Here is a 27,180-nt window from a genome sequence, read left to right as displayed (position 1 = left end):
TACTGTGTTCCTTTGGGCGACGGCACAACAACCTCTCAATTATGAAATTTTAAGGAAAAGTTCATAAGGAGAAGGGAAACTACCGACATGGAACCCAAATTTTAATGATGGGGCAGCGGCGGGCTCTAGGGGCTCCCACCCCAAGTCCTGCCCCCGGGGGTGTGAGGTGAGCATCGCTGAAACGCTTCTCCCAGCCCAGCCCCCCAACCAGCCCAGCCCAGCCTCCTTCCCCCAAGTCCTGCATCGAGATGGCTCCGGCAGGGTGGCACCACGAGTCACTCAAGTCAGCGGGTGCATCTCAGAGCTCGCTCTCCTGCACGGACTGCCCCTCCTTGATCCTGGCAGACCCGAAGCGACCCCCGGGTTCTCCGCCCCCACCCCCAACCTCCTTCAAGGGCCCCTCGGCCCTGGTCCAACCCGTCCGCAAGGTGGTTGGCTCTGGGGACTGGACCTCAGCCCTCTGCCCAGCCACTTTCAGGGTTCGCGGTTTGTCAGCGTGTGGCTACAGCCCCCCACTCCCTTCTGCAACCAAGCCTGTGTCCTGCTGCCTGCAGGACCTTTGCCCCGGGTCTCCCGTGGCCACCAGCCGAGCAGGGAGCAAAGGGGACTGTCCTCCGCTCCTCTGATGGCTCCACCACAGAGGAAACCCAGGGCCATCCTTGACACCATCCCTCTTGTCCGTCCCCCATGTTCCGTCAGTGGTCAGGCTCTTTTCAGTAACAGCCTTCTTGAGATACAATCCACATAGCACCCAGCTCACCCACTCAAGTGCGTGGTCCAATGGCTGTTAGTATATTCACAGGGTAGAGTCTCCATCACCTCTAACTCTAGAACATTTCATCATCCCGAAAAGAAACCCCAGATCCATCAGTCGACCCTGTCTCTGCCAGTGTCCCTGTGATGGGGTTCCTTCCTCCGGTGCTGGGAGAATCTGGGGAATCCAAGTGTCTTAGTCTGCTCAAGCTGCCGTGATTATGCCATAGACTGGACTGGGAGGGGAGGATCTTAAACACCAGACATTTATTTCTCACAGTGCTGGAGGCTGAAAGTGTGAGATCAGGGAGTGGATAAGTGGACTCAAACTCATGTCCATTGAGTCAGCGATGCCATCCAACCATTCCATCCTCTGTAGCCCCCTTCTTCTCTTGCCCTCAATCTCTCCTAGCAGCAGGGTCTTTTCCAACAAGTCGGCTCTTCGCATCAGGTGGCCACAGTATTGGAGATTCAGCATCAGTCCTTCCAGGGAATATGCAGGGTTGATTTGCAATCCCGTCACACAACACCTGTCCTGGGTGTTCTCTCCTGTGTGCCCATATCAGGTATGACTACCTGGTCCAAGGACCAGAAGCGAGAGGCACTCAAGGAAGTCTCTGAAGGCCGGGACAGCTGCCAGCCTCAGGCCACAGCCGCACCACAGCTCTTCAGAGCGCAGTCTCTCATGACTGCCCTGCCACCGCAGGGCTCTGGAGGCCCTAGAATGGCTTCTCAGCCGCTTCCATCAAAAAAAGACTCTGGCTGCTGGAGAGGCTGCTCCTGGAAACCGTGGAACACTGGGCCTCAACTGAGAGAGTGATTAGTCCAAGTAGGAGAGGGTGGGGGCCCAGATGAGGGCGGTGGCAGCAAAAATGCAAAGGGACAGGAAACAGATGAGGTGTTAGGAGTTGAAGTGTGTCCCCCAAAATTCACATGTAGAAACCCTAAGCCCTAGAACCTCCACAAGTGAAAGTGTTAGTCACACAGTTGTGTCCAACTCTTTGCGACCCCATGAACTATAGCCTGCCAGGCCCCTCTGTCCATCGAACTCTCCAGGCAAGAATGCTGGAGTGGGTAGCCATTCTCTTCTCCAGGGGATCGTCCCAACCCAAGGATCAAACCTGGGTTTCCTGCATTGCATGTAGATTCTTTACCATCTGAGCCACCAGGGAAACCCCGGAACCTTAGAATGTGACTTTATTTGGAAATGGATCACTCCAGATGTGATTAGTCTAGACAGGGTCAAACTAGGGTGGCCCCTAGTCCAGTATGGCTGCGGTCCTTATTAAAAGGGGAAATTTGGACACAGGTGCTCACACAGAGAGACGCACGTGAAGATGAAGGCCGAGATCGGTGTGATGGGTGGCTTCTACAAGCCAAGGAATGCCAAGACAGCCAACAAGGCACCAGAAGCTCGATGAGAAGCACAGAATATTCTCCCTCGCCAGCTCTCAGTAGGAAGCAGCCCTGGAGACAAGAACTGGATGAGGGTGAGAGGATGTATTAGTTAAGTTGCGCCAGCTGCTACAGCAAGGAAGGCCTGGATCTCAGTGGCTAAATACATAGATGTTTATGCCTCCACTCACGTAGAGCCCCATGCTGATACTTCTGGCTGGCAGGCTCCTTGTATAAGGTCCCTCGGGAATCCAGCTCCATCCCCCCTGCCCTGGGCCCTCAGTATCCTCTCCATTCAGTTGGAGAATGAGGGAGTTAGAAATTGAGGCTGCTATAGGCCAGACCTGGCAGGCGTCTACATCCATGCAGCCCAAACTTTAAGATCTGGGGATCTTGTTAATGCAGGTTCTGATGAAGGAGGTTAGGGGTGGAGCCTGAGAATCTGCATTTCTGAATTCTGCAGTTCTCCCCAGGGATGACAATGCTATTGATCCTGGCTATTACTTTGAGTATTGAGAGTAAGAGGCGTCACTCCCCCCCCATGCCTCATGGCCAGAACTCATTCCTGTGGTCACACCAAATGCAAGGGAAGCACGGAAATGAAGTTCAGCTGTTAGAGCAGGAGCTGGAAGAGGCAGGGTCAGTCGACAGCAGGGGGCAGGCAGGGGCCATGCAGCAGGGACCCAGCTCTCCTGGGACAGCGTTGCTGCAACAAGACCAGGGGGACGTACTGACTGGAACCGGGGACCCTTGTTCGACAGCCTTTCTGAACTCCCCAGAAGAGGAGGAGGGGGTTGAGGGTCCAGGCCTTCCCCGTTCAAGGTTCTGTGAGCCAACTGGGACCGGAGCTGGCAGTGGGAGTTCTGCCCCTTGTCTTGGTACCTGAGTTCTGGAACTAAGCACCCCCTTCCTCTCATCCCATACTCCTTTTGCAGGAGATCAGCCTGGCCTGGTCCCCCAACTCCTGTTAGGGAAGGGCTCGGTTCTTCCTCCAGGTCCCCGCTGACCCTCTTTTTGCATGCAGAGTCCCGGTGGTTTTTGTCCTCCACCTCACCCTTCTCTCATGTGACCCCTGAGAGTGAGGCTCTCCCTGCAACCCCGTCGCCCCGGCCATGGCCCAGGCTAGAGCCTAGGACACCATGGAGCCACGGCGGCCCCCAAGCTCACAAGCAAAAGGGAGAAGGGGGCCCTGGTCGATGGGTGTTACTGCTCCCTCCTTAGCTGGGTTCACCTGTGCAGTGAGACCCCGTCCAGTGCTCAGCAGGGCCAGGAAACTGGGAGGCGAGAGGGCTCCCCCAGGAGGCAACCAGGGCGCTGGCCTCCAGTCTCAGCCAGCCAGCTTCTTAGAATGCTCGCCACCCCAGCGTGCCACATGCACTCCCCCACCAGCATGTGTGCCAAGTGCCTGCGAAGTCGCTTCAGTCATGACTCTGACCCCATAAGCTGTGGCCCGCCAGGGTCCTCTGTCCATGGGATTCTCCAGGCAAGAATACTGGAGTGGGTTGCCCTGCCCTCCTCCAGGGGATCTTCCCGACACAGGGATCAGACCCAGCGATCAGATCCGCCTCTCTTTTGTCCCCCGCATTGGCAGGCGGGTTCTTTACCACTAGCACCACCTGGGAAGCCCCCTAGCCTGAGGCACTGACTTCCAAGCAGAGGTCTTCAGGGGTCCCACCACCACCAGCAGCACTCTGGGTTTCCTAGAATCTTCTCTGATGCCCCCAATCTTCCAGGAGAGACAGGGGGAGTGTGGATACTGACAGGGCGGAGATAGGTCCTTCCAAGCTGGGCAGCGAGGTGGGGTCTGGTGAGGGGTGGGAGGCTGGACTGAGGGGCAAGACATCTGGGCGACTGGGGCTCTGGACCCCCCCATCTCCTTGCCCTCCCCCCTTCCCTCCCCCCCCCACCCCGCCCCACCGCGCTCTCCCACGCACCTGCGCTGGCCTCCCCCCAAGCCCTTGGGGCAGCCGGCGGGCGCTGCTGGGAGATCAGAGGACTCGGAGGAGTTGGGCCCAGGGGGAGGGGGCGGGGAATTTCCCCCCACGCCTGCCTGGGCCTGCTCCCCTCCCCCTCCCCCGCCAGGTTGGGGGGGGGGGCACCGCTGGGGGAATTCCATCGCGCTGCGAGCCCGGGCCGGGGGTCCTGGGGAGAGGAGGAGGCGAGGAGGGGAATGGCTGGGACCAGGGACGCAGCTGCCTTCCTCCCCAGACACCAGCTGCCCCTGCCTGTCCCGGGCTGAGCGTCCACCCTTCCAGCTTGTCGGGCGGGTGAGGGGGCCGGGAGTGACGCTTCCCCAGGCCGGAGGCGTCGGGACCCGGGAAGGGAGAGGCGTGAAGATCCAAAGACGGTGTGCGTGTGAACGTCTCACCATGAATGGTGACTGAGTGGGAGAGCGCGCGCACTTCAAGGCTGGCTGTGAACGGGGGACGCTGGCGAGTCCCGGGACATGTGTCCCGGGAGACGGTCCTGTATCTCCCCCTTTAGGGTCCTTCTGTCCACCAGCCCGGCCTGTCCTCCTGCATACGCTCCCACCCGAACCTTCACGGATCCGGGGATCCGGGGAGGGGGAAGGGCAGGGAGGGGCGCGCCGGGCCACGGAGGGTCCCGGAGATGGGGGGGCGGGCGTGGGAGGCGTCTGGACCTGCTGCCTCGGCTCCAGTCTCGGGCGGGGCTTCCCGGCCTCGGGGGGTGGGGTGCAGAGGGAGGGACCCAGGGGCGAGGAACGCGCGGAGGGACGCGAGGGGGGCAGGAGCCGGCGCGTTAGAGACCTGGGCGAGGGAGACTTAGAGAGCGGGGCGCAGCGGGAGGGGGCGGGTGTGGAAGCCGCGGCAGGACCCTGAACCCCGAAAGGCAGAGACCGGAAACGTCCCTGGCCTGAGATCGCCCCCCCGGGGTAAATTCCCAGTTGGGTCGGGGCAGAGAGACGCCTTCAAGGCCAAAAACCTTAGGAGGCAGATACCCCTAGGCGATACTCCCCCGCCCCCTCATCCTCTCGCCCCAGACCAAGAGCGGGCCCCAGAGAGGGACGAGGACGGACTGTCAGAGGACAACGCCCCCCTCCCCAGACGCCTGGGAGACCCTGGGGGCGCCGAGGGCCTTGCGCGGGCCAGGGCGACCTCTCCTCGGTTGGGGGCGATGGGGACACGGGCCCCCAAGGCCCTGCTCCTCCTCCTCTTGCTCCGGCTGCTGCCGCCACGCGGGGCCTCGGCGGGGAGCCTGCAGAGCCCAGGTGAGTCCCGGCGTGGAGAGTGGACCGAGGGCCGCACTCCCAACTCGGCCTGCGCGCCTAGAACCCGACTGCCCAGCTCGCGAGGGGCCAGAGCAGGTGAAGGCGGCAGTCGAACAGCCCTCGGAGGGTGGGGAGAAGGTCCGGGCGAGGGTCAGCCTCAGGCCCCGCCGTCCGCGCGCAGGCCTGTCCGAGTGCTTCCAGGTGAATGGCGCCGACTACCGCGGCCACCAGAACCGCACCGGCCCCCGTGGGGCCGGCCGCCCGTGCCTCTACTGGGACCAGACGCAGCAGCACAGTTACAGCAGCGCCAGCGACCCCCAGGGCCGCTGGGGGCTGGGCGCGCACAACTTCTGCCGGTGAGGGGCGGGGCCTGCGCGGGGCGGGGCTGGTGCAGGGTTGAGGGCGTTGTCCTGGGGCTGGGCCGCGGCGTGGGCGGAGCGGAGGTCTCCTCTGGGCGGGCCCAGGAGCCACCTTGAGGGCCTGCTTGTTCATTCGTTGTCCTGTCTGACTCTTTGCGACCCCGTGGGCTGCAGCACACCAGGCTTCCCTGTCCTTCACTGTCTCCAGGAATTTGCTCAAACTCATGTCCACTGAGTCGATGATGCCATCCAACCATGCCATCTTTTGTCTCCCCCGTCTCCTGCTCTCAATCTTTCCCAGCATCAGGATCTTTTCCAATGAATCGGCTTAAGGACCTAAGGGTGGGGCCTAAGCGATAAGTGGAAACCTTTTCTGACCTGGGTCAGGCCTTAGGAGTCCAACTTTTTGCAGAGCCTCAGGTCAGACCTGGGCACCAAGGCGCCCATGAGGATGGGGCCTAGTCAGAGGGCAAGCTCTAGAGTGAGGGCCGGGCCCTTAGCTTTCAGCTCCTTTGAGAGACGTCTACTAGCGGTGACTGAGGGATTGGGGGTCCAGAGCCATAGCTGTGGTCTGAAGCGACGGGGACCAAGTTAAGTGGGAGGGCACTTCCCTGATGAACCGCAAAGCTTAGGGCTCATCACGTCTGCTTTAAAGCAGGGTTCCAAGACAAGGGACAGTGGCTGAGGCCCAGGGCTGAGTGGGGGGTGAACACAAATGGCCTTGAAGTCCGCATACATGAAGTCATGTCCGAGCAACAGCTGAAGACCTAAAATCAGCCCCCCTGGGCCCCTTTAACGACTTCCCACCATGCACTGGGAAGTCGACATCCATTCTGGTGGGCGAACCACGATTTGCTCTAATACACACAGTGGCATTCTGCGAATAAGCCGTGGGTCAGGGCCTGGAATTCATGGTTCTTGGGACGACAATATCCCAACGATTTCTCCCGGGCCTGCAGTAACCCAGACGGTGACGTGCAACCATGGTGCTATGTGGCTGAGACGGAGGAGGGCATTTACTGGCGCTACTGCGATATCCCCACGTGTCACAGTGAGCTGGCCGGGCTTGATGACGGGGGGGGCGGCCGGGCTGCCGGGGTGGAGTTCGCTTTTGCAGGCCCCACACTCAGCCTGACCCCGCTGCCCCCTCAGTGCCTGGGTACCTGGGCTGCTTCGTGGACTCTGGGGCACCTCCGGCCCTCAGCGGCCCCAGTGGCACCTCAACAAAGCTCACCGTCCAGGTGTGCCTTCGCTTCTGCCGCATGAAGGGCTACCAGGTACTGCCCACCTGCCCAGACCAGTGACCCCTGACCTTGACCTCAGCACACAAATCAACATCCGACTCTGAGGCCAAACCTTGATGCCAATTTCCAAACCTCCAGCCCTGATTCCCACTTCCGACCCCGATCTCTGGCTCCCACCACCCCACCCCCTCCCCCAGCCCCTGTCTGGGGGAGTCACCCAGTCTGTGCTCCCAGTTGGCGGGCGTGGAGGCCGGCTACGCCTGTTTCTGTGGCTCTGAAAGCGACCTGGCCCGAGGACGCCCGGCTCCGGCCACCGACTGTGACCAGATCTGCTTCGGCCACCCGGGCCAGCTGTGTGGTGGCGATGGACGCCTGGGCATCTACGAAGGTGAGGAGTGGGCAGGGATGAGGGGCCTGGGTGAGGGGAAGAGTGACAGGGGGAGTTATCTGGAAAGGGAAGGCATGGGTTGAGGGCAGGGCCTGATTAAGAGATTAGGTTGAGGACTGGACTGACGAAGGGACTGGGCTGAATCTGGGGGTCAGGGGTCTGGGGCTCTAGAGGAAGGAACTGTTTGAGGACAAGACTAGAGGAGGGGACTAATGGCTTGATTAGAAGGGGTTGGACTAGAGGAAGGAATTGTTTGAGGTCAAGACTAGTTGTTGTTGTCAGTCACTCAGTTGTGTCCGACTCTTTGTGACCCCATGGACTGTAGCCTGCCAAGTTCCTCTGTCCATGGGGTTCTCCAGTTAAGAATACTGGAGTGGGTTGCCATTTCCTTCTTCAGGAGACCTTCCCGAACTAGGGATCGAACCCTGGTCTCCTGCATTGCAGGCAGATTCTTTACCATCTGGGCCACCAGGGAAGACTAGAGGAGGGGACTAATGGTTTGATTAGAACGGGTTGGACGGGGCCGGAGGAGGGAACTAACTTGGCTGAACTTGGGATGGAAGAAGGTCCTGCGATCCGGGCCTAGCGGGAGAAGGGGCGGGGCTTCTACATAGAGCCCCGCCCCCGTTAAGGAGGAGCCCGGGGGCCTCTGGGTTCTGACCGCCGGCCCCGCCCACAGTGTCCGTGGGCTCCTGCCAGGGGAACTGGACCGCACCCCAGGGTGTCATCTACTCCCCGGACTTCCCGGACGAGTACGGGCCGGATCGTAACTGTAGCTGGGTGCTGGCCCCTCCGGGCGCCGCGCTGGAGCTCGCCTTCCGCCTCTTCGAGCTGGCCGACTCGCGTGACCGGTTGGAGCTGCGCGACGCCACCTCGGGCAGCCTGCTCCGCGCCTTCGACGGCGCTCGGCCGCCGCCGCCGGGCCCGCTGCGCCTGCGCGCCGCCGTGCTGCGGCTCACGTTCCGCAGCGACGCGCGCGGCCACGCGCAGGGCTTCGCGCTCACCTTCCAGGGTGAGGCCCCTCCCCCCCCTCCCCCGCCTCGGGTCTTCCGCTCCGCCGGCGGGTCTCACACCCCTCTCCGCAGGGCTGCAGGACGCCGACGCCGACCCGGCGCCCCTCGAGGGCTCGACTCAGACCCCAGCAGTGCCCCTCGACGGGGCCAACGTGAGCTGCAGCCCCGGGCCTGGACGTCCAGAGGACTCGATGGGGGGTGAGACGGGCGTGGGAGGCGGGAGCGAGTTTGGGGGCGTCAGGCCCTTCCCAGCTCCGTGCTCACCGCCCTCGTGTGCCCGCAGCCCAGGTCTTCTCGACGGTGACGGCCGTCTCGGTGCTGCTACTGCTGGTGCTGTCGCTGCTGCGCCTGCTGCGCGGACGGTGCGCGCTCTGGGGCGGGACCTGAGGGCGGAGCCGGCGGGGAGCCTGTCGCCCCGCCCCTGTGCCCCCGGGGCGTGGAGGGCCCTCTGGGACGCTAGGGTACACGATGGGAAAGGGGCTGGACGGAACTCCTGGGTTCTTGAGGGACGAGGCCTTGGGTCCACAGAGGGAGTCGCGCGTGAGATCACAGGCGAAGCGAGGTCCTGAAGGTGAGGTTGATTGGAAGGTTCGGCTGACGTCTGCTCCCTCTCTAGGGGCTGCCTGCTGGCTCCGGGTAAAGGGTCCCCAACGTTGGGGCCTTCCCGGGACCCCACAAGAAGCTGGGCCGTTTGGTACCGCCGGCCTCGAGGGGTGGCCCTGCCCTGTCCTCCCGGGGACCCCCAGGTTGAGGGTTTAACCGCGAGTTACCGGCCCTTGAGCGCCTCCAGCCAGAGTTCCCTGCGTTCACTCATCTCTGCTCTCTGACTCGGGGACCCCCAGGGTCCACTGGATCTTCTTGCGGCTGGATGGACTCCGCAGACCCTATGCCACCCTTTGTGTGCCTTGGCCTTCTGCCCCTTTGAGGGCAGCTCTAGTCATCTCGAGGAGGCCAGACGTTGGACAGGAAGCATCTGGTACTATTGAGAACTTGACCTGACCCTCGGGGTCCGGATAGTCAAGGCCAAAGGACAAGAGGAATCCTGCTTCCCTTCCTCTTAGACCTCGGTTCGTGGGTCTTTGAGCCCTGCTTGGGGTAGTTCTGGACTACTGCCCAAAGTGAAATGTAAGAGGTCAACAAAAGTGGTCAAAATACCAACCTTAGACTTTGAATAAAAGACCTGTTTTGGTACTGGGGGCCGGAAATTCTTCTGTGCGGGAGGAGCTATGTTAACGAGGTACTGTGCTTAGACTGGTTGTGGGCAAATTAAGGGCGTTCCACGGAAAGAGTTTCGTGTAACCACCTAGAACGCTGAGGATAGAGAAACCGAGGAGGAAGGATGAATGGGCGGGATCCTGAAGAACAGGAGGAGGTGGAGGCGTAAGAAGGGATACCTTCGTGGATATGATTTAGAATGAACCCTGCGGGGCGGGGGAAATACTGAACTTTCTTCCCTTATTTCCTGCTTTCTCTCCTTCACTGTTTCCTGCCGGTCCTAGGCGGGGCGCAATATGCTTCAACAGTGAGCGAGTATCGCCCACCCTTCATGGTTCAGCGAGGAAAGAACCCGCCTGTAATGCAGGAGCCGTCCATGCGGGTTTGATCCCTGGGTGGGGAAGAGTCCCTAGAGGAGGAAGTGGCCACGCACTCCAGTATTCTTGCCTGAAAAATTCCATGGACAGAGGAGCCTGGCGGGTTACAGTCCAAAGGGTCGCAAAGAGTCAAACACGACTGAGCGCGCGCGGGCGCGCATGCACACACAGACATAGACACACACACACGCTCAGAGAATCCTGGCCCAAGGGCAGGTCTTCAATGGAGGGCACCAGGCAAGTCAGGCACACCCTTAGAGGCCCAGCCGCCTTGGCGCGCCTTGCTGCGCTCTGGGGAAGTCGTGCGAGTGGAGCGATCACCCGCGGAGTGGTGGCGCTCCGACTCTAGACCTGACCTGTCCGAAAGTCCCGGGCCGGCAGCACCTTGGACAGAGCCCGGGCTGTGGGGACTGGGCAGGGTGGCCGGGCAGTATCCTAGAGGGTGAATACCCAAGGGTGGGTCGACCCTGGGGCTTGCGCGGAAATCCCGGGCGCGCACTGCAAGGGAACGCGAGGCTCCCGGGTCACTCTGGCAGAGCCACCGGGACTCAGAACGTTGCATCCCAATCCAACAGGCACCCCATGTAAGTGAGACTGGGACCGAAAAAAATTATACTAAAAGGGTGAAGGCCTGAGCTGCCACTGGAGGAACCTCCCCGCCAGCCGCGCCCATTGGCCCTCGCAGCTGCAACGTCAGGAGCCCGGAGCGCGAAACCCTGGGCGGGATGACGGGGGCGAGCAGCTGGGGCGGAGCCTGGCGTCCCCTCCCGTGTCCGGCCGCGCCCGTCCTCCCGGCCGCCAAAAGAAAACTGGCCGCCGCCGCCACGAGCTGTCCCTGCAGAGAGCCTGCCCCAGTGGAGCGGGCCGCACCGCGCTCCGGCGCCCGGCGCGTCCCCGGCCTCCGCCCCAGCGTGGGGTCGCCAGGCCCGCGCGTGCGCAGCGCGGGAGGGGCGCCGGCCGGGACCCCCGGGCCAGCGCGTGCGCGGACAGAGCCCTGAGAGGTGGGCGGGCGCCTGGACTAGGCTCCGGGTGCGGCGGGCCCACTGAGGAGACCCGGGGGCCCAGAGGAGCGCGGACCGACCTCGCGGGACCGGGCCATGGCGTTCCTGGCCGGGCCGCGCCTGCTTGATTGGGCCAGCTCGCCGCCTCACCTGCAGTTTAACAAGTTCGTGCTCACTGGCTACCGGCCGGCCAGCAGCGGCTCGGGCTGCCTTCGTAGCCTCTTCTACATGCACAACGAGCTGGGCAACATCTACACGCACGGTGAGCCTCACCCCGCACCCCGCATCCGCAGCAGCCCTGTCCGCGCCGAGCCGCGGCCCGAAGGCCGAGGAGAGCCCCAGCGCCCAGATCCTGGGCTGTCCCAGCCCTGGCACGGCCAGGAGCCGCAGTGACAAAGCTGCCATTGTCCCGGACGTCGCTACCCGCTTCTGCTCCCCCGGCGGGGCCCCGGGGGCAGGCGAGGGAAGCGGAGTGGGGGACCCAGTCCGCTTAATCCTTCTGAGCCCTGGGAAGACTGAGCTTGGTGTCTGGCCACTTCGTAATCCCTGCGCCCTGGCACCCTCTCCCGCCAGCACCCATCCCGGAGATGGGTGTCGAGGAGGGGCCCAAGAGAGGAAGTCAGGCCGGGCGGCCCTGCGGCCCCTGCCCGAGCCGCTCAGCCGCGAGGCTCCGCCTGGTGGCGGCTCCTTCCTCCCCCCGCAGGCACCGGGCCCCTCCTCCGCTGCCCCGCTGAACCGTGCTGACACAGGCCTGCCCGTCCTTGGCCTGCCCCTGGCAGACAGGCGGCTGAGAGAGGGGCGCTGAGTGCGCTGGGCCTGGCCTTCGTACCTGCTCCCTGGGGGGACTGTGGCCTGGCCAGGCCCCGCCAAGAGTGGTCAGTCAGCGGCCCCAGCCCGCAGGCGCTGAACTCTGATTCCTGTGAAGGCAATTCCAAAACGCCTGCAGGAAGTGGTAGGAATGACCCTGGAGGCCTGAGCAGGGAGTCATGGAGCTCCCCAAAAAGGTGCTGGGGAAGGAGACGGAGCAGGTTCTTTCAGCCCCCTCCCCTGCCTCGCCTCAAGATGACAGAAAGACCCCCCATTTGTCTGGTCGCTTCTGGAGAGGAGAGGGCACAGGGGTTGGGAAGAGCAGGCAGAGTGGCCCTGGCATGTTAGCATCGCCCACATGTCCTGTTCAGAGCTCAGCTTGGGGTCACCCCTCCTGATTTCTGCTAAAGTCAGGTTTAGGGGTTGGGGCCCCTGCTTTCCAGGGAATCTGCCACAAGGGTGAGAGCAGCTTTGGAGTCAAGAGTGCCTGGGCTCTGGGCTGCTTCCATTGCTTCCTTGCTGGGGTCACCTGGGGCAGTGACTCAGTTTCCTCACCGGTCAGTGGGGATAAAGGTCTGTCTTTCCAAGAACTACTGTGAGCTCTGCTAAATCAAGTGATCAGAAGCCCAGGACCTGCCCTTGCCCAGGGCCAGCCAGCAGCTGGCCCACAGCCTCCTCAGGACCTGTGTTGCGCTCACCCTGCCATGCTGTCTCTGGACTGGGGCCTCCTTGGGGACATGCCTTGTCCTCAGTGTGAAGGTGTCTGATGGAAAACTGTCTCCCTCCCCCAGGACTGGCCCTGCTGGGCTTCCTGGTGCTGCTGCCCATGACCATGCCCTGGGGTCAGCTGGGCGAGGATGGCTGGCTGTGGGGCACACACTGTGTGGCCTGCCTGGCCCCCCCTGCAGGCTCTGTGCTCTATCACCTCTTCATGTGCCACAGAGGGGGCAGCCCTGTGTACACCCGGCTCCTTGCCCTGGATATGTGTGGGGTCTGCCTCATCAACACTCTCGGTGAGCAGGGCGTGGGGTGGAGGGCGGGGGGCTTGAAGGACGGGAGCTGAGGGTTGGGTCCACTCACATGAGCCCTGGGTAGAAAGGGCAGGAGTCAGGAAAGCTGGAAGCAAGAGGGCAGGTGGACCCACAGACTGACGTGCCCTCTCCCGCCTCTCTCCTCTGCGCAGGGGCCCTGCCCATCATCCACTGCACCCTGGCCTGCCGGCCCTGGCTGCGCCCTGCTGCCCTGCTGGGCTACACCCTGCTGTCGGGTGTGGCTGGCTGGCGGGCCCTCACCGCCCCCTCCACCAGTGCCCGGCTCCGCGCCTTTGGCTGGCAGGCTGCCGCCCGCCTCCTGGTGTTTGGGGCCCGGGGAGCGGGGCTGGGCTCTGGGGCTCCAGGCTCCCTGCGCTGCTACTTGCGCATGGACGCGCTGGCACTGCTTGGGGGGCTGGTGAACGTGGCCCGCCTGCCGGAGCGCTGGGGACCCGGCCGCTTCGACTACTGGGGTAACTCACACCAGATCATGCACCTGCTCAGCGTGGGCTCCATCCTCCAGCTGCATGCTGGCGTCGTGCCCGACCTGCTCTGGGCCGCCCGGCACACCTGCCTCCCGGACTGAGCCACCTCCCACCTGCCATGCCCTCAGGCTTCCAGGGCCAATGGCGCCACGCTTCTGTCTTTCCACTGGCCTGCAAGGGGATGGCTCCCTGGACGCTTCACAAACGGGACTTCCTGGCAGGGGCCTGCGTCTGTTCATCCCGTCTTCCCTGTGGACTAGCTGCTTCTACTCACACCTTGGAGCTCCAGTGGCCCTGCCTGCCTTCTTCCGGGGAACTTAGTCTTACTGCATAGGTTGAAAGGCAACCTTCCTTTCTCTGGGCCTCCAATTACCCTCTGTGTGACTTCTGACAGTTGGGCCAAAGGGACAGTTGTGATCCTGCCAGCCCAGAGCCATCGCCAACCCTGGGCCTCCTCGGAACCTCACATAAGGCTCCTCACGGCTGCCCAGCCTCCTGCCCTTGCTTCATGGCCTCTGTCCATCTGCCCTGTGTGCCAGCCCTCCCAGCAGCCCGAGGTTTGCCCACTGGTTTTCCCTTCTGTCCGGAGACTGTGGATTGAGGGGTCTGGGCATCAGGACTAGACTCACCCCCGGACCTAAGAGCCAGAAGGCAGCTGCTGGTTTTTCCAGGCAACTGGCACAGAGACCTAAAATGCTGGACGGCCCTGGACCCAGCCCTGCTGGGCTGAGGGCCCACCCTCCACCTTGAGTGAGTGCTCTGACAACTGACCCACCCACCAGCAACACACCTGCTCAGGAGCTCTGCCCCACACAGTCGGTGGCTCCCAGTTCATCTGCTGGCCTGGGGCTTGGGGACTTACAATAGAGCTCAGCCTGTCCCGGGGGGCCTCAGGCCCTAGGTGACATCAATAAAAGGGGGCAGGAAGCACTGTGTTACCACACAAGCAAGCTTGGGTGCGCCCCAAGATTCAAATACCTTTTATTAGACACAGCCAGGCAGAAGGGACCACTGGAGTCCACACAGGGACCCCAGCCTCCAGGAGGATGGAAGAGAGGGGCTAAGAGATTAAAAGCGCTGAGCCTGGGACGGTGGGCTTAGCTCGGGCCCAGGGAGTCCTCAAACAGGCTGAGGAGGTTCCGAGGTTCCAAGGCGGGGAAGGTGCCCCGAGGGGGCTCTGAGTCAATGTCACTCAGGTCCAGAGCATCCCTGGGGGCAGGAAGAACAAAGAAGTGACTCAGGGCCAAGAGCTGCCCCTCCCACCCCAGGACCCTGGGCCAGCTCACCTCGGCGTGTGCCTGCTCCGGGGGGCAGGGGAGCCACGGCAGGGGGTGGAGGTGCTGCCGACAGCCCTGGCCAGGACGGCCTCTGGAGACAGCGAGGGCCTGGATTGGGGTGGGGGTGGGCAAGACCAGCAGGCTGTGGAGGGGAGGGCACCGGAGCAGCAACGCCCACCTGTCCCTGGGCGGATCTGCCTGAGGCAGGCGGGGCTGGTGCCGGATAATGGGTGTGCGGTGGAGTTGAAAGAAGGGCTTTGACAGCTTCCAAAGTCCACCTGACTGCACACAAAGGCCACCTCTGTCCCTTAGAGCACAGAGGCTCCGACTGAGCTGACTCTGAAATGACCTTGTGGTAAATGAAGCTCATCTGGCAGTCTCTGGTGTAATGTGCTCCCGGGGTGAATGGCGTGAACCCTCCTGAGAGCTGCCTGCCCCGAGCATGTGCTTTCCTCTGCAGTGGTTTCTTAATTACGGCCTGTCACTTGGCCACCAGGCACCTGGGACTAAGGAATTCCTCCTCCCAGGGAAGGGGCTCGCCAGGCTCTGGGGGTTTTGTCCCCCAGAGGAAAGATGACGCCTTGTCTTCGGGTGGCGGGGGTGAGGGCTGCACCGCCCGCCTCTCGGCAGTGCGGTGGGCCCCGTGCAGCCCCCCAGCATGGCAGCACCCTCGGTGGGAGGCTGCCAGTTCTCTGCTCGGTACAGACCCTGCTCTGTGCACCAAGTTTAGAAAGAACTGCATTCAAACTAGGCCAGGCCACACCCCCACCAGCCTTGGTTTCCTTCCCGGGGCTTGAAGGGGGCCAGGTTTGTGGGTGCGTTCCCAATTCACCACGCTGACGGCTGTCCCCCCCGCCCTGCCCTCAGCCGCCCTTCCTGAGTCCTCACCCACCCTATGCTGTCGTCGTCCCAGGTGCTGGAGAGGCTGCGGTCCAGGAGGAGGCTACAGGGCGGCGACCCGGGTGGGGTGGCCGGTGGACCCGGGGGCTGCAGCCAGCTGGCGGGGTGCGCCAGCCCATGCCAGAGCCAGCAGAGCAGGGAGAGCAGGGCCTGCAGGGACAGGGGCTCAGGGGAGGCCGGGCAGGCCCTGGGCAGGGAGCAGAGCCAGGCGGCCCGTCACCCTCCCCGCTTACCTGCCACAGGGCCCAGCCTCGACTGAGGGCCTCGGCGGCCATGAACCACAGGACACTCCAGGGCCGTGGCTGCCTGAGCACGGGCAGGGCCAGCAGGGCCTCGGCAGTGGCCCGCAGCTTGGGGTCAGGCTCCAACATCGTGACAAGGACGGAACGCAGCTCAGAGGACAGCCCTGTCCCCGGGCAGGGCCACGTCAGGGGTGGGGCCTTGCACCTCCCAGCCCTTTGCCACCAGCCACCCCAACCCCCAGAGCCTGTCCTCTCTGTGGCAGACAGCCCCCCAGCCCTCGCCCCCCGACTCACCAGCCGTGAACTCAGGGGGCAGATAGCCCTGACGCAGCCGCTGCCAGCCCTCCCCACCACGGGGCAGCTCCATGTTGCATGCCACCTCCAGGATGGTGAGGCCCAGGCTGGGGGACGGGGACAGAAGCGGGGCGGGGAGGGCCGTGAGATGCAGAACCCAGCAACTCGGGTTGACCCCACGGAGAGGGCTGCTGGCCTCCACCGTGAGCCAGGGCCCTGGGGGAGGAGGGGCTGATGACAGGGACCACTTTGTGGGGCGTGGACCTCTGGGCCAGCACAGCTCACACACCACCGTGGTGAGTCCTCCCAGCAGCCCCCGCCCCCACGGGACTGGCACTCTGGTTGCTAACAGTGACTTAACAGTGAGGCTGTCCTCGTCCTGTTGAGGTGACCAGGTGCTACTGTCAGGCACGGGAGGTGTGACTGGCTTGGGCCTTGGAGCCCAGCACCTGGTCCAGGCCCAGCTTTACCGCCTGCTAACTGTGGACTTGAGGAAAGTCTCTCCACCTGCTGTCTGTTCCCCTGTAAATGGAGTAATACGGTCCCTCCTAGGGAGGTGTGGTGAGGCCAGTGAATCACGTAAGGTGGCTCCTGAGATTTCACTACTTAGACAGCCTACCTCTCCAGGCCCTCTTGATTGGAAGGTGGGACCTCCATCCCCCTGAGGCAGGGTCTCCTGGCCTGAAACCAAGTCTTCCTGACTCTGGGCTGGGCTGGTGTCCCTCTGCTGACCACGCCCCACCCACCAGGAAGCCCCCCAGCCCTCACCTGAACACGTCTGCTGCTGTCCCGTAAGAGCCCTGGAGCAGCTCGGGGGCCATGTAGCGGGGGTCTCCCTCCTGGGCCTCGCTAGCTCCCGACGCGCCCAGCTCGACCAGCAGCCCGAAGTCGCCCAGCTTGCAGCGGCCCCGGGGCCCCAGGAAGATGTTGGCTGGCTTGACGTCCAGGTGGACCAGGCCCTGGCCATGCAGGTGGGCCAGGGCCAGCAGGGTATCCCGCAGGTAGCCCCAGACCTGGGTTTCGGGCAGGCTGGCGCCCCAGGCCTCGCAGTGCTGCTGCAGGCTGGGCCCACACAGCTCCGTCTGTAGGTACAGGATGCCGCCCTCCTCCCAGGCTTGCTCCAGCCGCACGCAGCGCGGGTGCTGCCCCACCTTCTCATGGCCACCCACCTCGGCCAGCTTGCGGGTCCGGTCCTTGGGGCCCCGGAACGGCGACATGGAGCGCTTCACTGCGTAGAGCCGGCCATCTTCCTTGGAGCGCACCTGGAAGGGAGGGGGCACAGCCACTCGGGACCACCCCGAGGTTCAGTTAAGATCTCAGTGTGCGGGAGGTGTCACATGGCAGCCACTTTAGAGGACCCCCTGTGTGTGCAACAGCAAAGCTGGACAAACCACGCCACGTGCCAGTTTGCTGGAGACCCAGCGATGGAAGAGACAGGGCAGACCTCTAAGTACTGGTCTGGGAGGATGCGTTAGATGAAGAAGCTGCCTAGAGAATAGCAAGGCGGTGTGGTCTGTATGCACCCTATGAAATGGTTTCATCTCTATGTGGTCAACTCCAGAGAAAAGTCTAGAAGCAAGACCCCTACCTGACAATCATCTTAGTTTCCTCCAGAAAGGAGAGCTGACCTAGGGGCTCCTGTTTGTACTTTTTAACAAAATTGTCTTTGTGTAGTACTTGTGTAAGGAAAACTACATTTTAAAGTAAATATACATGATTGGAAAATATATTTTAAGGAACAAAAGGTGGCATGGAGGAGTTGCCTGAATGCTTGCGGCTGGAGGGAGATGGGGGCAGTGGTTCTGGCTCAGGGGCCAGGTGGAGCTGCCAAGACCCCCAGATGGCTGGCTCCGGGCAGGAGGAGATGGCAGGCAGGAGCCACCGCAAGGCATGCCAGGCTCTGGACAAGGGGAGAGTGTGCACTGAGGGGCCTCAGAGGGGCCTGTGTAGGGGGGTATGAGGAAGCAGCCAAGTCCAGCACTGAGGGGAGCCTGCCAGCCTGTGAGGGGGGTCATCAGGGGAGGGTGGGGAGCAGGCTCCCTGGACACCCTCCCACCCTGGCTGGGGGAGGGTAGCCGCGGGGGGGGCGGGGACCCCAGACAGACCCACAGACCTGTCACCAACTCACCTTGAAGACCTCCCCATAAGAGCCGTGGCCCAGGCGGCCGAGCCTGTGGAAACTCTGCTGGAAGAAGGACTCCGGTCGGCTTGGGTCATACCCAGGGCTCTGCAGGGGCTCAGAGGCCTGGTCCCGGAACGACACCCGCCGGGCATGGGGCTGATGCCAGCCTGGGGTCCGAGGAGGGAAGAGGCGGCTGACGGGGATGCTGCCCTTGGCAGGGGGCCGGGGCGGGAGGCTCCGGCTGAGCCCCCTGGGCCTCTTGAGGGAGAAGCCAGGTTCTGCATGGCGGAAGTAGGCTGGGACTGGGACAGGGGTGCCACCCAGGGGTGGCGGGGTGCCCTCGGCGGGCATGAGCATGTCCAGCACAGGCGCCCCGGGAGGCAGAGTATGGTGAGTCACTCAAATGGCGCTTGGTCCTGTGGCCCCCAAGAGGCTGCAAAAGGCAGCCGCATCGACACCACACACACGCTCCGCTTTAGGCATGGAGGCCGCGGCACCTCAAGCACCTGCAGGAAAAGGTATACAAATGAATGCGCTGTCACTGGTCCCCGAGGGTAGAAAAACACAAACTGAAAACCACAGCGTCCTGTCCTGGAGGCTCCCACAGCCCGACAGAGGTTAACCAAGGCAGGTTCTGAAGCCAGACCACCTGTGTGCACAGCCCTGCCTGTGTAGCCTTAAAATATCCAACCTTTGGGAATTCCCTGGCAGTCCTGTGGTTGGGACTTGGCACTTTCACTGCCCTAGCCCAGGGTCCAATCCCTAGTCAAGGAACTAACATCTCCCACGCCACATGTGCTGTGCTGTGCTTAGTCGCTCAGTTGTGTCCAACCCCTTGCGATCGCATGGACTGTAGGCTGCCAGGCTCCTGGGGCATGGCCAAAAACATTAAAAAAAAAAATCCAACCTCTTCCAAGACCGTAAGGTAAAAATATTAACACAGGCCCACTACCCCTTATCTCCGATTCCAAAGGAAAAAAGAAAGTCTGAATTCCAAATGTCTTTCTTGCTTCCTTTTTTGTGGCTGAGCTGCTAAAACTCAGTTAGTGGGGTTTCTTTCCAGCTCTATGTGGCAGAGGCTAAGCTTCCACTGAGTGTAGCAGAGAAACTGGGGCTCCCTTCTTTCACCAGCCACTCATGGGGCAGAAGCTCTAACTGAGCTGCAGGAAGCTGCGATACAGGAGCCCAGCAGTTCAAGTCCCAGCTCATTCCTCAGGAGAAGATCCCACACTGGCAAAGGCCAGCCAAGAAGCCTGGGGGCTACTGCCTCACTCTCAGGCAGCAGTGATATCCAGAGACAGGCTCCACTGTCCATGCCCCCAGCTCAGAGATTCTGCCCAGGGGAGAGGCAGGTCAGGAAACAGAGAGCTCCAAAGCTCTCTCTACAAAAAACTGACCTGACTAGTAACAGAATATGAGAAGTTCAAGCCTAAAGGTACTCTTAAAATCAATGGAGGCTTTGCTAATAAGCAATCAGCAGGAAGCTGGTACTTCCGTTAGTGCTATTGGCTGAACCACAGGCCAGCTAGTGTACCAGATAGAACTATTGGAAAGACATAGCTAAGATGAGGCTTCCTGGGGTCAGAACAAACTTAAGTCTGGAACTCCAAAGATACACCTTTAAAGTCCAAATTTGATTTGATCAGTCTGTGGAGCAATTGATGCTCCAGGGCATTGTCAAAGACAATAGAGCAGTCAGCCAGCAACTGGTGGGGCCTGACAGCTGGGTACGATCAGGGAAGAGACAAACAGAGCACCCCTAAAACCACTAGTGTCCCAGGGTGACTGTGCACAGGCCCAAAGCTAGGGCCTCCGAGGAGCAAAGTCAAAGGCTTCACATTGCAGAGGAAAGAGACATCACTGTTGTGGTCTGGCTGGTCACTAAACGAACAAGCAAATAATCCCAAGCCCCCAGATACAGAGTGAGGAACCAATCTAAAATGTCCAGTTTTCAACAACAAATTACAAAGTATATAAAGACATAGGAGAGTGTGACCCATACACAGGAAAAAAACACAGCAGAATCTGCCTGTGAGAAAGACCAGATGTCTTTAACAGACAGACTTCACAGTTGTTCAGTTGTGTCTGACTTTGCGACCCCCTGGACTGCGGCACACCAGGCCTCCCTGTCCTTCACCATCTCCCGGAGCCTGCTCAAACTGATGTCCATTGAGTCAGTGATGCCATCCAACCATCTCATCCTCTGTCATCCCCTTCTCCTCCTGCCTTCAATCTTTTCCAGCACCAGGGTCTTCTCTAATGAGTTAGCTCTTCGCATCAGGTAGCCAAAGTATTGGAATTTCACCTTTAGCATCAGTCTTTCAGTGACTATTCAGTGTTGATTTCCTTTAGGATTGACTAGTTTCATCTCCTTGCAGTCCAAGGGACTCTCAAGAGTCTTCTCCAACACCACAGTTCATAAGCATCAATTCTTTGGCACTCAGCTTTATGGTCCAACTCTCACATCCATATATGACTACTGTAAAAAGCGTTAACTTTGACTATATGGACCTTTGTTGGCAAAGTAATGTCTCTGCTTTTTAACACGCTGTCTAGGTTGGTCATAGCTTTTCTTCCAAGGAGCGTCTTTTAATTTCATGGCCGCAGTCACCATCTGCAGTGAGTTTGGAGCCCAAGAAAATAAAGTCTGTCACAGTTTCCATTGTTTCCCCATCTATTTGCCATGAAGTGATGCGACTGTGTGCCATGATCTTAGTTTTTTGAATGTTGAGTTTTAAGCCAGCTTTTTCACTCTCCTCTTTCTCATCAAGACTCTTTAGTTCCTCTTCACTTTTTGCCATAAGCGTAGTGTCATTTGCATATCTGAGGTTATTGATATTTCTCCCAGCAATCTTGATTCCAGTTTGTGCTTCATCAAGCCCAGCATTTCACATGATGTACTCTGCATATAAGTTAAATAAGCAGGGTGACAATATATAGCCTTGAGATATTCCTTTCCAATTATGAACCAGTCCATTGTTCCATGTAGGATTCTAACTGTTGCTTCTTGACCTCCATACAGGTTCCTCAGAAGTCAGGTGAGGTGGTCTGGTATTCCCATCTCTTTAAGAATTTTCCAGTTTGTTGTTATCTATGCTTTAGAATAAGCAATGAAGCAAGCCACTATAAATAATGTGCAGAGAACTAAAGGAAGCCATACTTGAAGTAAACACAATGACAACATCTCAACTAAGTAGAGGATATCAATAATAAGATAGAAATTATAAAAGAAGCAAATGCAGAGTTGGAAAAGTACAATGTAACTAAAATGAAAAAAAATCACCTAAGGGGTTTGAAAGTAGATTTGAACTGGCAGAAGAAATAATTAGTGAATTTGAAGATAGATTGATAGAAATTATGCAATCTGAAAACCAGATGAAGAAAAGGGAAACAAGCTGCAGAGAAATACAGGATAGCATTAAGTGAAGAAAAGCTATGACAAACCTAGACAGCGTATTAAAAAGCAGAGATATCACTTTGCCAACAAAAGTCCATATAGTCAAAGCTATGGTTTTTCCAGTAGTCATGTACGGATGTGAGAGTTGGACCATAAACAAGGCTAAGTGCCAAAGAACTGATGCTTTCGAACTGTGGTACTGGAGAAGACTCTTGAGAGTCCCTTGGACTACAGGGAGATCAAATCAGTCAATCCTAAAGGAAATCAACACTGAATATTCATTGGAAGGACTAGTGCTGAAGCTGAAGCTCCAATACTTTGGCCACCTGTTGCAAAGAACCTACTTACTGGAAAAGACACCGATGCTGGTAAAGATCGAGGGCAGGAGGAGAAGGGAGCAGCAGAGGATGAGATGGTTGGATGGCATCACCAACTCAATGGACATCAATTTGAGCAAACTCCAGGAGATAGTGAAGAACATGGAAGCCTGATGTGCTGCAGTTCGTGGGGTCTCAAAGAGTCAGACACAACTTGGTGACTGAACAACAAAGTGAACCAACATATGCATGATGGGTACACCAGAGAAGAGAAGAAGCTAGAAAAATATGGATTACAACTTCCCAAATGTAATTGTAAAAATAACCAAGAAGCTCAATGAACATGGAGATACACACACACCGAATCAAAAGTGCCGAAAACCAAACATGAGGGGAAAATCTTGGGAGTAGCAAGAGGAAAATGACTCATTACTGAAAATGCCCACCCCGCCTTGACGTAAGGATGGACATGAAGATCAGTCGAATAGAACTGACAGTTCAGAAATAAACCCTCACACTTAAGGAGTCCATTGATTTTCACAAGAGTGCCAAAAGAATTCAGTAGGAAAGAAATAGTTTTTTCAATAAATGGTGCTGGAACAATTGGGTGTCTACATGCAATACACATTTAGAAGAAAAATCCGACTCAGCCTATTCTTCCTTCTAAGGATAAATATTCATATAGAAATACTAATATATTTGATTATGAGATGATGTCCCAGATGCATGAATGGGTAGTGTTACATATGTTGGTTGGTTGATTGGTTTAGTTGCTAAGTCGTGTCCGACTCTTGAGACCCCATGGACTGTAACCCACCAGGCTCCTCTGTCCATGGGATTCTCCAGGCAAGAATACTGGAGTGGGTTGCTATTTCCTTCTCCAGGGAATCTTCCCGACCCAGGGATTGAACCTGGGTCTCCTGCATTACAGGTAGATTTTTTACCAACTGAGCTATGATGTCTTACATGCACCCTATTAGTTTTCTAAAATTGGAGACATTATAGAATTTAGACATTTAGTCCAGGAAACACACCTGGACTCAGGGGCTTGTGGACCTGTAATGCTGGCTTCATGGAAGGCTTAGTCTAGCATCTGGTATGCAGATCCCTCAGTTCAGTTCAGTTCAGTTTAGTCGCTCAGTCGTGTCCGACTCTTTGCGACCCCATGAATCGCAGCACTCCAGGCCTCCCTGTCCATCACCAACTCCCGGAGTTCAGTCCCAGACTCACGTCCATCGAGTCAGTGATGCCATCCAGCCATCTCATCCTCTGTCGTCCCCTTCTCCTCCTGCCCCCAATCCCTCCCAGCATCAGAGTCTTTTCCAATGAGTCAACTCTTCGCATGAGGTGGCCAAAGTACTAGAGTTTCAGCTTTAGCATCATTCCTTCCAAAGAAATCCCAGGGCTGATCTCCTTCAGAATGGACTGGTTGGATCTCCTTGCAGTCCAAGGGACTCTCAAGAGTCTTCTCCAACACCACAGTTCAAAAGCATCAATTCTTCAGTGCTCAGCCTTCTTCACAGTCCAACTCTCACATCCAGACATGACCACAGGAAAAACCATAGCCTTGACTAGACGGACCTTTGTTTGCAAAGTAATGTCTCTGCTTTTGAATATGCTATCTAGGTTGGTCATCACTTTCCTTCCAAGGAGTAAGCGTCTTTCAATTTCATGGCTGCAGTCACCATCTGCAGTGATTTTGGAGCCCCAAAAAATAAAGTCAGCCACTGTTTCCACTGTTTCCCCATCTATTTCCCATGAAGTGATGGGACCGGATGCCATGATCTTCGTTTTCTGAATGTTGAGCTTTAAGCCAAATTTTTCACTCTCCACTTTCACTTTCATCAAGAGGCTTCTGAGTTCCTCTTCACTTTCTGCCATAAGGGTGGTGTCGTCTGCATATCTGAGGTTATTGATATTTCTCCCGGCAATCTTGATTCCAGCTTGTGCTTCTTCCAGCCCAGCGTTTCTCATGATGTACTCTGCATATAAGTTAAATAAGCAGGGTGACAATATACAGCCTTGACGTAGTCCTTTTCCTATTTGGAACCAGTCTGTTGTTCCATGTCCAGTTCTAACTGTTGCTTCCTGACCTGCATACAGATTTCTCAAGAGGCAGATCAGGTGGTCTGGTATTCCCATCTCTTTCAGAATTTTCCACAGTTTATTGTGATCCACACAGTCAAAGGCTTTGGCATAGTCAAGAAAGCAAAAACAGATGTTTTTTTCTGGAACTCTCTTGCTTTTTCCATGATCCAGCGGATGTTGGCAAGCAGATCCCTCAATATCCGTTATATAATGCTCTGAGTAGTAATTGAAAGAATACACAAAAGACAGTGGTCCCATGGGTATAAATGACTTTTCTGTTGGAGCAGAGAGGGCTATCGTGTGGCTATAATGTTATAATTGAAAGAAAAAAAGGGGGAAAAAAAAAAAAAGAAGAGTCTAATCTTGAGAGGAGCCACAGTGTATCAAAAGGAGTCCATACTCAGCACAGGGGGGTGAGTCAGTAACTGAAACTGGAAGGAGCAGTCATCTGAGGGTGTCCTCCAATGCCTGAGTAAGTGAGGGGTGAAGGGAGGGACCCCCACGAGGGCCTGCATGGAGAACTCACCCTGCAGTCTGTGGGGACGCTCCCTCTGCCTCTATCCATCTCGGGAATCCTATCCCAGAGTTTCTCAAAGTGAGGGACCAGGGTGTCAGGACCCCGTAGGGTGCTCGTTGAAAGTACAGCCTCCAGGCCCTAAACCAATTCTCACATTATCCCACAGTACTTAAACGCATGGCCAAACAGCTTTCGGGGTGGGGGTGGGGGAGGTAGGAGAAGTTGGGGCTCCCGGTGAATCCAGGGCGGCCTGAAGCAGAGGCCAGACCGGGATGACCTTTCAGGGGCCTCACCCTCTCAGTGGGTAGGATGCCATCTGCTGACCACCGTCTACCGCACTAGACTGTGAGTTCCTCCAGGGCAGGGCCGAAGCTGATTCACCTCCGTGGGCGTGGGGAAACCCTGGCGAACAGAGTGGAGCAGACCTGCTGTCACGGGGGAGGAGCTTTTCTTGGGGAGGGCAAGTGAAGGAGGAGCAGTCGCCGGGGTAAGGGGCTCCCAGCAAGGGGATAGGGAGGCCCGGCGAAGGAGGCAGGAGCCTCTAGGGGGGAAGTGGGCGGAGCCGGCCGCGGCAGAGGGAGCCCAGGGAGGGCTGAGCAGTGGGGTTGGGCTGGCCCAAGGAGGGCTGGGGCTGACGGAGGGGTGAGGAGGGAGGCGGGAGGGGGTTGGGGGTGAGGCAGATCCAAGGAAGGCCAGTCAGGGGGGCTAAGAGTTGTTCGGGAGGCGGCAGAAGGGAGGAGAGGGCGGTCCCTTCCGGGAACCCTCAGGGCCGGGTGTGGGCTCACCTGAGGCGGGTGGGCGGGGCGCAGCTCAGCAAAGTCCCAGATTCCGGGTCAGCGGAAGGCGCGGGAGCCCTCGGGGCGGTCAGGCGGGCCGGGGTCTTCGGCCCACCGCTCCCCACACCCGGGCTGGGGGGACTCTCGAGGGGGAACGGCCCGTGAACGCGCGCGGACCCAGCTCGCGCCAAAAATTCCAAACCGGCCTCGAGGCCCCGCCCAGGAACGCCTCTTACCCCCACCGCCTCCCGATGCGGCCTATCAGAGGCGCCCAGCCTGCTGGGGCTCCGCCCCAACGTCCCTGCGTGCGCGTCGTCGACGCCGCGCCGCCGGACCAGCGCTCTCACGGCGCAGGCGCTAAGTCTCCTTAGCGGGGGCGGAGGAGGGTGGCTACGCGGTGCGGCTAGGAGGCTGAGGCGCCACGCGGGGTCTGAGGCAGCTGTTGGGTCCCTCCTGCCTGGTTCCCGGGTAGCCAACCGACCTCCAGACCTCCGTGCCGGCACCTAGGGCCCTCGCTGGGCTGGCTTAGTTTTTGCATCTACAAAGGGAACGGTCACTGTGTTTTTTGCCCCTGAGGTGTAGCCCCAAGAGGCGGTCTCTTGGGGGCTGGACAGGAAGTCTCTGCGGCCTCCGGGGTTATGTCGCGGCCGAGTGCCTTGGGGCTTACTGTACCCTCCTCATACCTGCCGTGCACCGCACTGGGGCGATAGGGCTGCCATCCCCCCATTTCTCCACCCGCCACACACACACCCTCCACCCGCTGAACAAGAATGAACCAGAAAATTCTGCCTCTTCCAAAAAGCCTCCCTTCCTCCAGGTCTCAGCTACTTCGGAGGCAGCCCTTCCCAGTCTTTGGATTTGAGACTTACGCGCAGCTTAAACCTCTCTCAGCCTCTTGGCCTAATGACCTTGGGAAGGCACTGGGTCTTTCCAAGCTTGGGATTTAAGTCCCTTCTGTAAAAATGGAACTGATGACGCTTCCTTCAGGGAACTGGGGGTTCAAATAAGATGATTCCCTTAAAGTTCTTAGCAGCGGGACTGCCAGAGCAGACGCTGATTCCTGACTAGTGACTGGGAGTTGCTTCTTTCACCGGACGGGACCTTTTCATCCTTTTAACAGGATCAGGGGAGTCAGGCTTCCAGGTCACAAGGCTCCCCATCTGGTCATGTTGTAGCCACGCATTCCGGGAAAGAAACTCATTCAGAAGGACAATGCAGATAGCGCAGTGCAGATTATTACACCGGCAGGCCCAAGGCAGAGTCTCCTTTTAGCCAAGGACCCCAACCAGTTTTTGTGAAAACCTTCTTTGATGGCTCAGAGGGTAAAGCGTCTGCCTGCAATGTGGCAGACCTGGGTTTGATCCTTGGGTTGGGAAGATCCCCTGGAGAAGGAAATGGCAACCCACTCTAGTACTCCTGCCTGGAAAATCCCAGGGACGAAGAAGTCTGGTGGGCTACAGTCCATGGGATCACGAAGAGTTGGACACAACTGAGCGACTTCACTTTCACTTTATATACCCTGAGTGTATAAGATTCCCTGAAACTAGTCTGAACAAAGGAAAAAGATACAATCAAAGTTAACCCGTGTTAACTACCTAAGCCTTAAGCCTAGGTAGTTAACAGTGGACAATTATCAATAGGCCTGTGGTCATACCCCAATAAGCATAATAGAATGTATGAGTCTATTCGGTTACACAGATAATTAGGGTATTCTTTTAGGCGATGGAGAGCCCTGGGTCTCTTCCTTCCGGGGGCCTGGTTTTCCAATTGGTATGTCATTTCCATAGATACTAGGCATGTAGCTCAAAGTCCACGGTCTGGCCCAAGATAGAGTCCTGCTTTCAAGATAGAGCCTGTTCTGTTTCCTCCTTCATTCCCCTCTCTTGATGCTCTTAACTCTTAGTATCAGCTTCATTTATAAGGCTATATTGCACCCTGGCTCTCTGACCGCCA

At 58.6% G+C, this 27,180-nt stretch overlaps 3 protein-coding genes and 1 long non-coding RNA gene across 7 annotated transcripts; 2 read left to right on the top strand and 2 right to left on the bottom strand.

Annotated features, from left to right (window-relative positions):
• Window positions 1-1,933: 1,933 nt before the first annotated feature.
• Window positions 1,934-4,677, bottom strand: LOC123331615. The gene is made up of 2 exons (XR_006548352.2): window positions 4,083-4,677; window positions 1,934-2,233 (listed from the first exon to the last, which is right to left on the bottom strand). It is a non-coding gene; the product is annotated as an uncharacterized LOC123331615 (long non-coding RNA).
• Window positions 4,678-4,833: 156 nt separating this feature from the next.
• Window positions 4,834-9,334, top strand: KREMEN2 (kringle containing transmembrane protein 2). The gene is made up of 9 exons (XM_025275357.3): window positions 4,834-5,377; window positions 5,559-5,733; window positions 6,696-6,787; window positions 6,889-7,013; window positions 7,215-7,368; window positions 8,048-8,380; window positions 8,454-8,579; window positions 8,665-8,743; window positions 8,998-9,334. The coding sequence occupies exons 1-9, from the start codon at window positions 5,284-5,286 to the stop codon at window positions 9,206-9,208; spliced, it is 1,389 nt and encodes a 462-aa protein (XP_025131142.1). The 5' UTR covers window positions 4,834-5,283; the 3' UTR covers window positions 9,209-9,334.
• Window positions 9,335-10,716: 1,382 nt separating this feature from the next.
• Window positions 10,717-14,243, top strand: PAQR4 (progestin and adipoQ receptor family member 4). 3 transcript variants are annotated; one of them, XM_044936197.2, is made up of 4 exons: window positions 10,722-10,901; window positions 10,948-11,236; window positions 12,573-12,794; window positions 12,965-14,243. In XM_044936197.2, exons 2-4 carry the CDS (start codon window positions 11,071-11,073, stop codon window positions 13,396-13,398), a joined length of 822 nt encoding a protein of 273 aa, XP_044792132.1. In that variant the 5' UTR covers window positions 10,722-10,901; window positions 10,948-11,070; the 3' UTR covers window positions 13,399-14,243. The 3 variants fall into 3 exon arrangements, with proteins under 3 accessions (XP_006059783.1, XP_044792132.1, XP_006059781.1); XM_006059719.4 differs by having other exon boundaries at window positions 10,722-11,236; XM_006059721.4 differs by lacking the exon at window positions 12,573-12,794 and having other exon boundaries at window positions 10,717-11,236.
• PKMYT1 (protein kinase, membrane associated tyrosine/threonine 1) lies at window positions 14,236-25,456 on the bottom strand. 2 transcript variants are annotated; one of them, XM_006059716.4, is made up of 9 exons: window positions 25,237-25,456; window positions 24,745-24,853; window positions 18,139-18,638; window positions 16,779-17,272; window positions 16,011-16,117; window positions 15,708-15,880; window positions 15,467-15,624; window positions 14,584-14,682; window positions 14,236-14,506 (listed from the first exon to the last, which is right to left on the bottom strand). In XM_006059716.4, exons 3-9 carry the CDS (start codon window positions 18,487-18,489, stop codon window positions 14,395-14,397), a joined length of 1,494 nt encoding a protein of 497 aa, XP_006059778.3. In that variant the 5' UTR covers window positions 18,490-18,638; window positions 24,745-24,853; window positions 25,237-25,456; the 3' UTR covers window positions 14,236-14,394. The 2 variants fall into 2 exon arrangements, with proteins under 2 accessions (XP_006059778.3, XP_006059779.3); XM_006059717.4 differs by lacking the exon at window positions 24,745-24,853.
• Between the last annotated feature and the right edge of the window lie 1,724 nt (window positions 25,457-27,180).

This window comes from Bubalus bubalis, chromosome 24 (assembly GCF_019923935.1).
Source record: "Bubalus bubalis isolate 160015118507 breed Murrah chromosome 24, NDDB_SH_1, whole genome shotgun sequence".
Classification (NCBI taxonomy): domain Eukaryota; kingdom Metazoa; phylum Chordata; class Mammalia; order Artiodactyla; family Bovidae; genus Bubalus; species Bubalus bubalis.
Note: the sequence above shows the minus strand (reverse complement) of the source record. Positions and strands in the feature narration are given on the sequence as shown.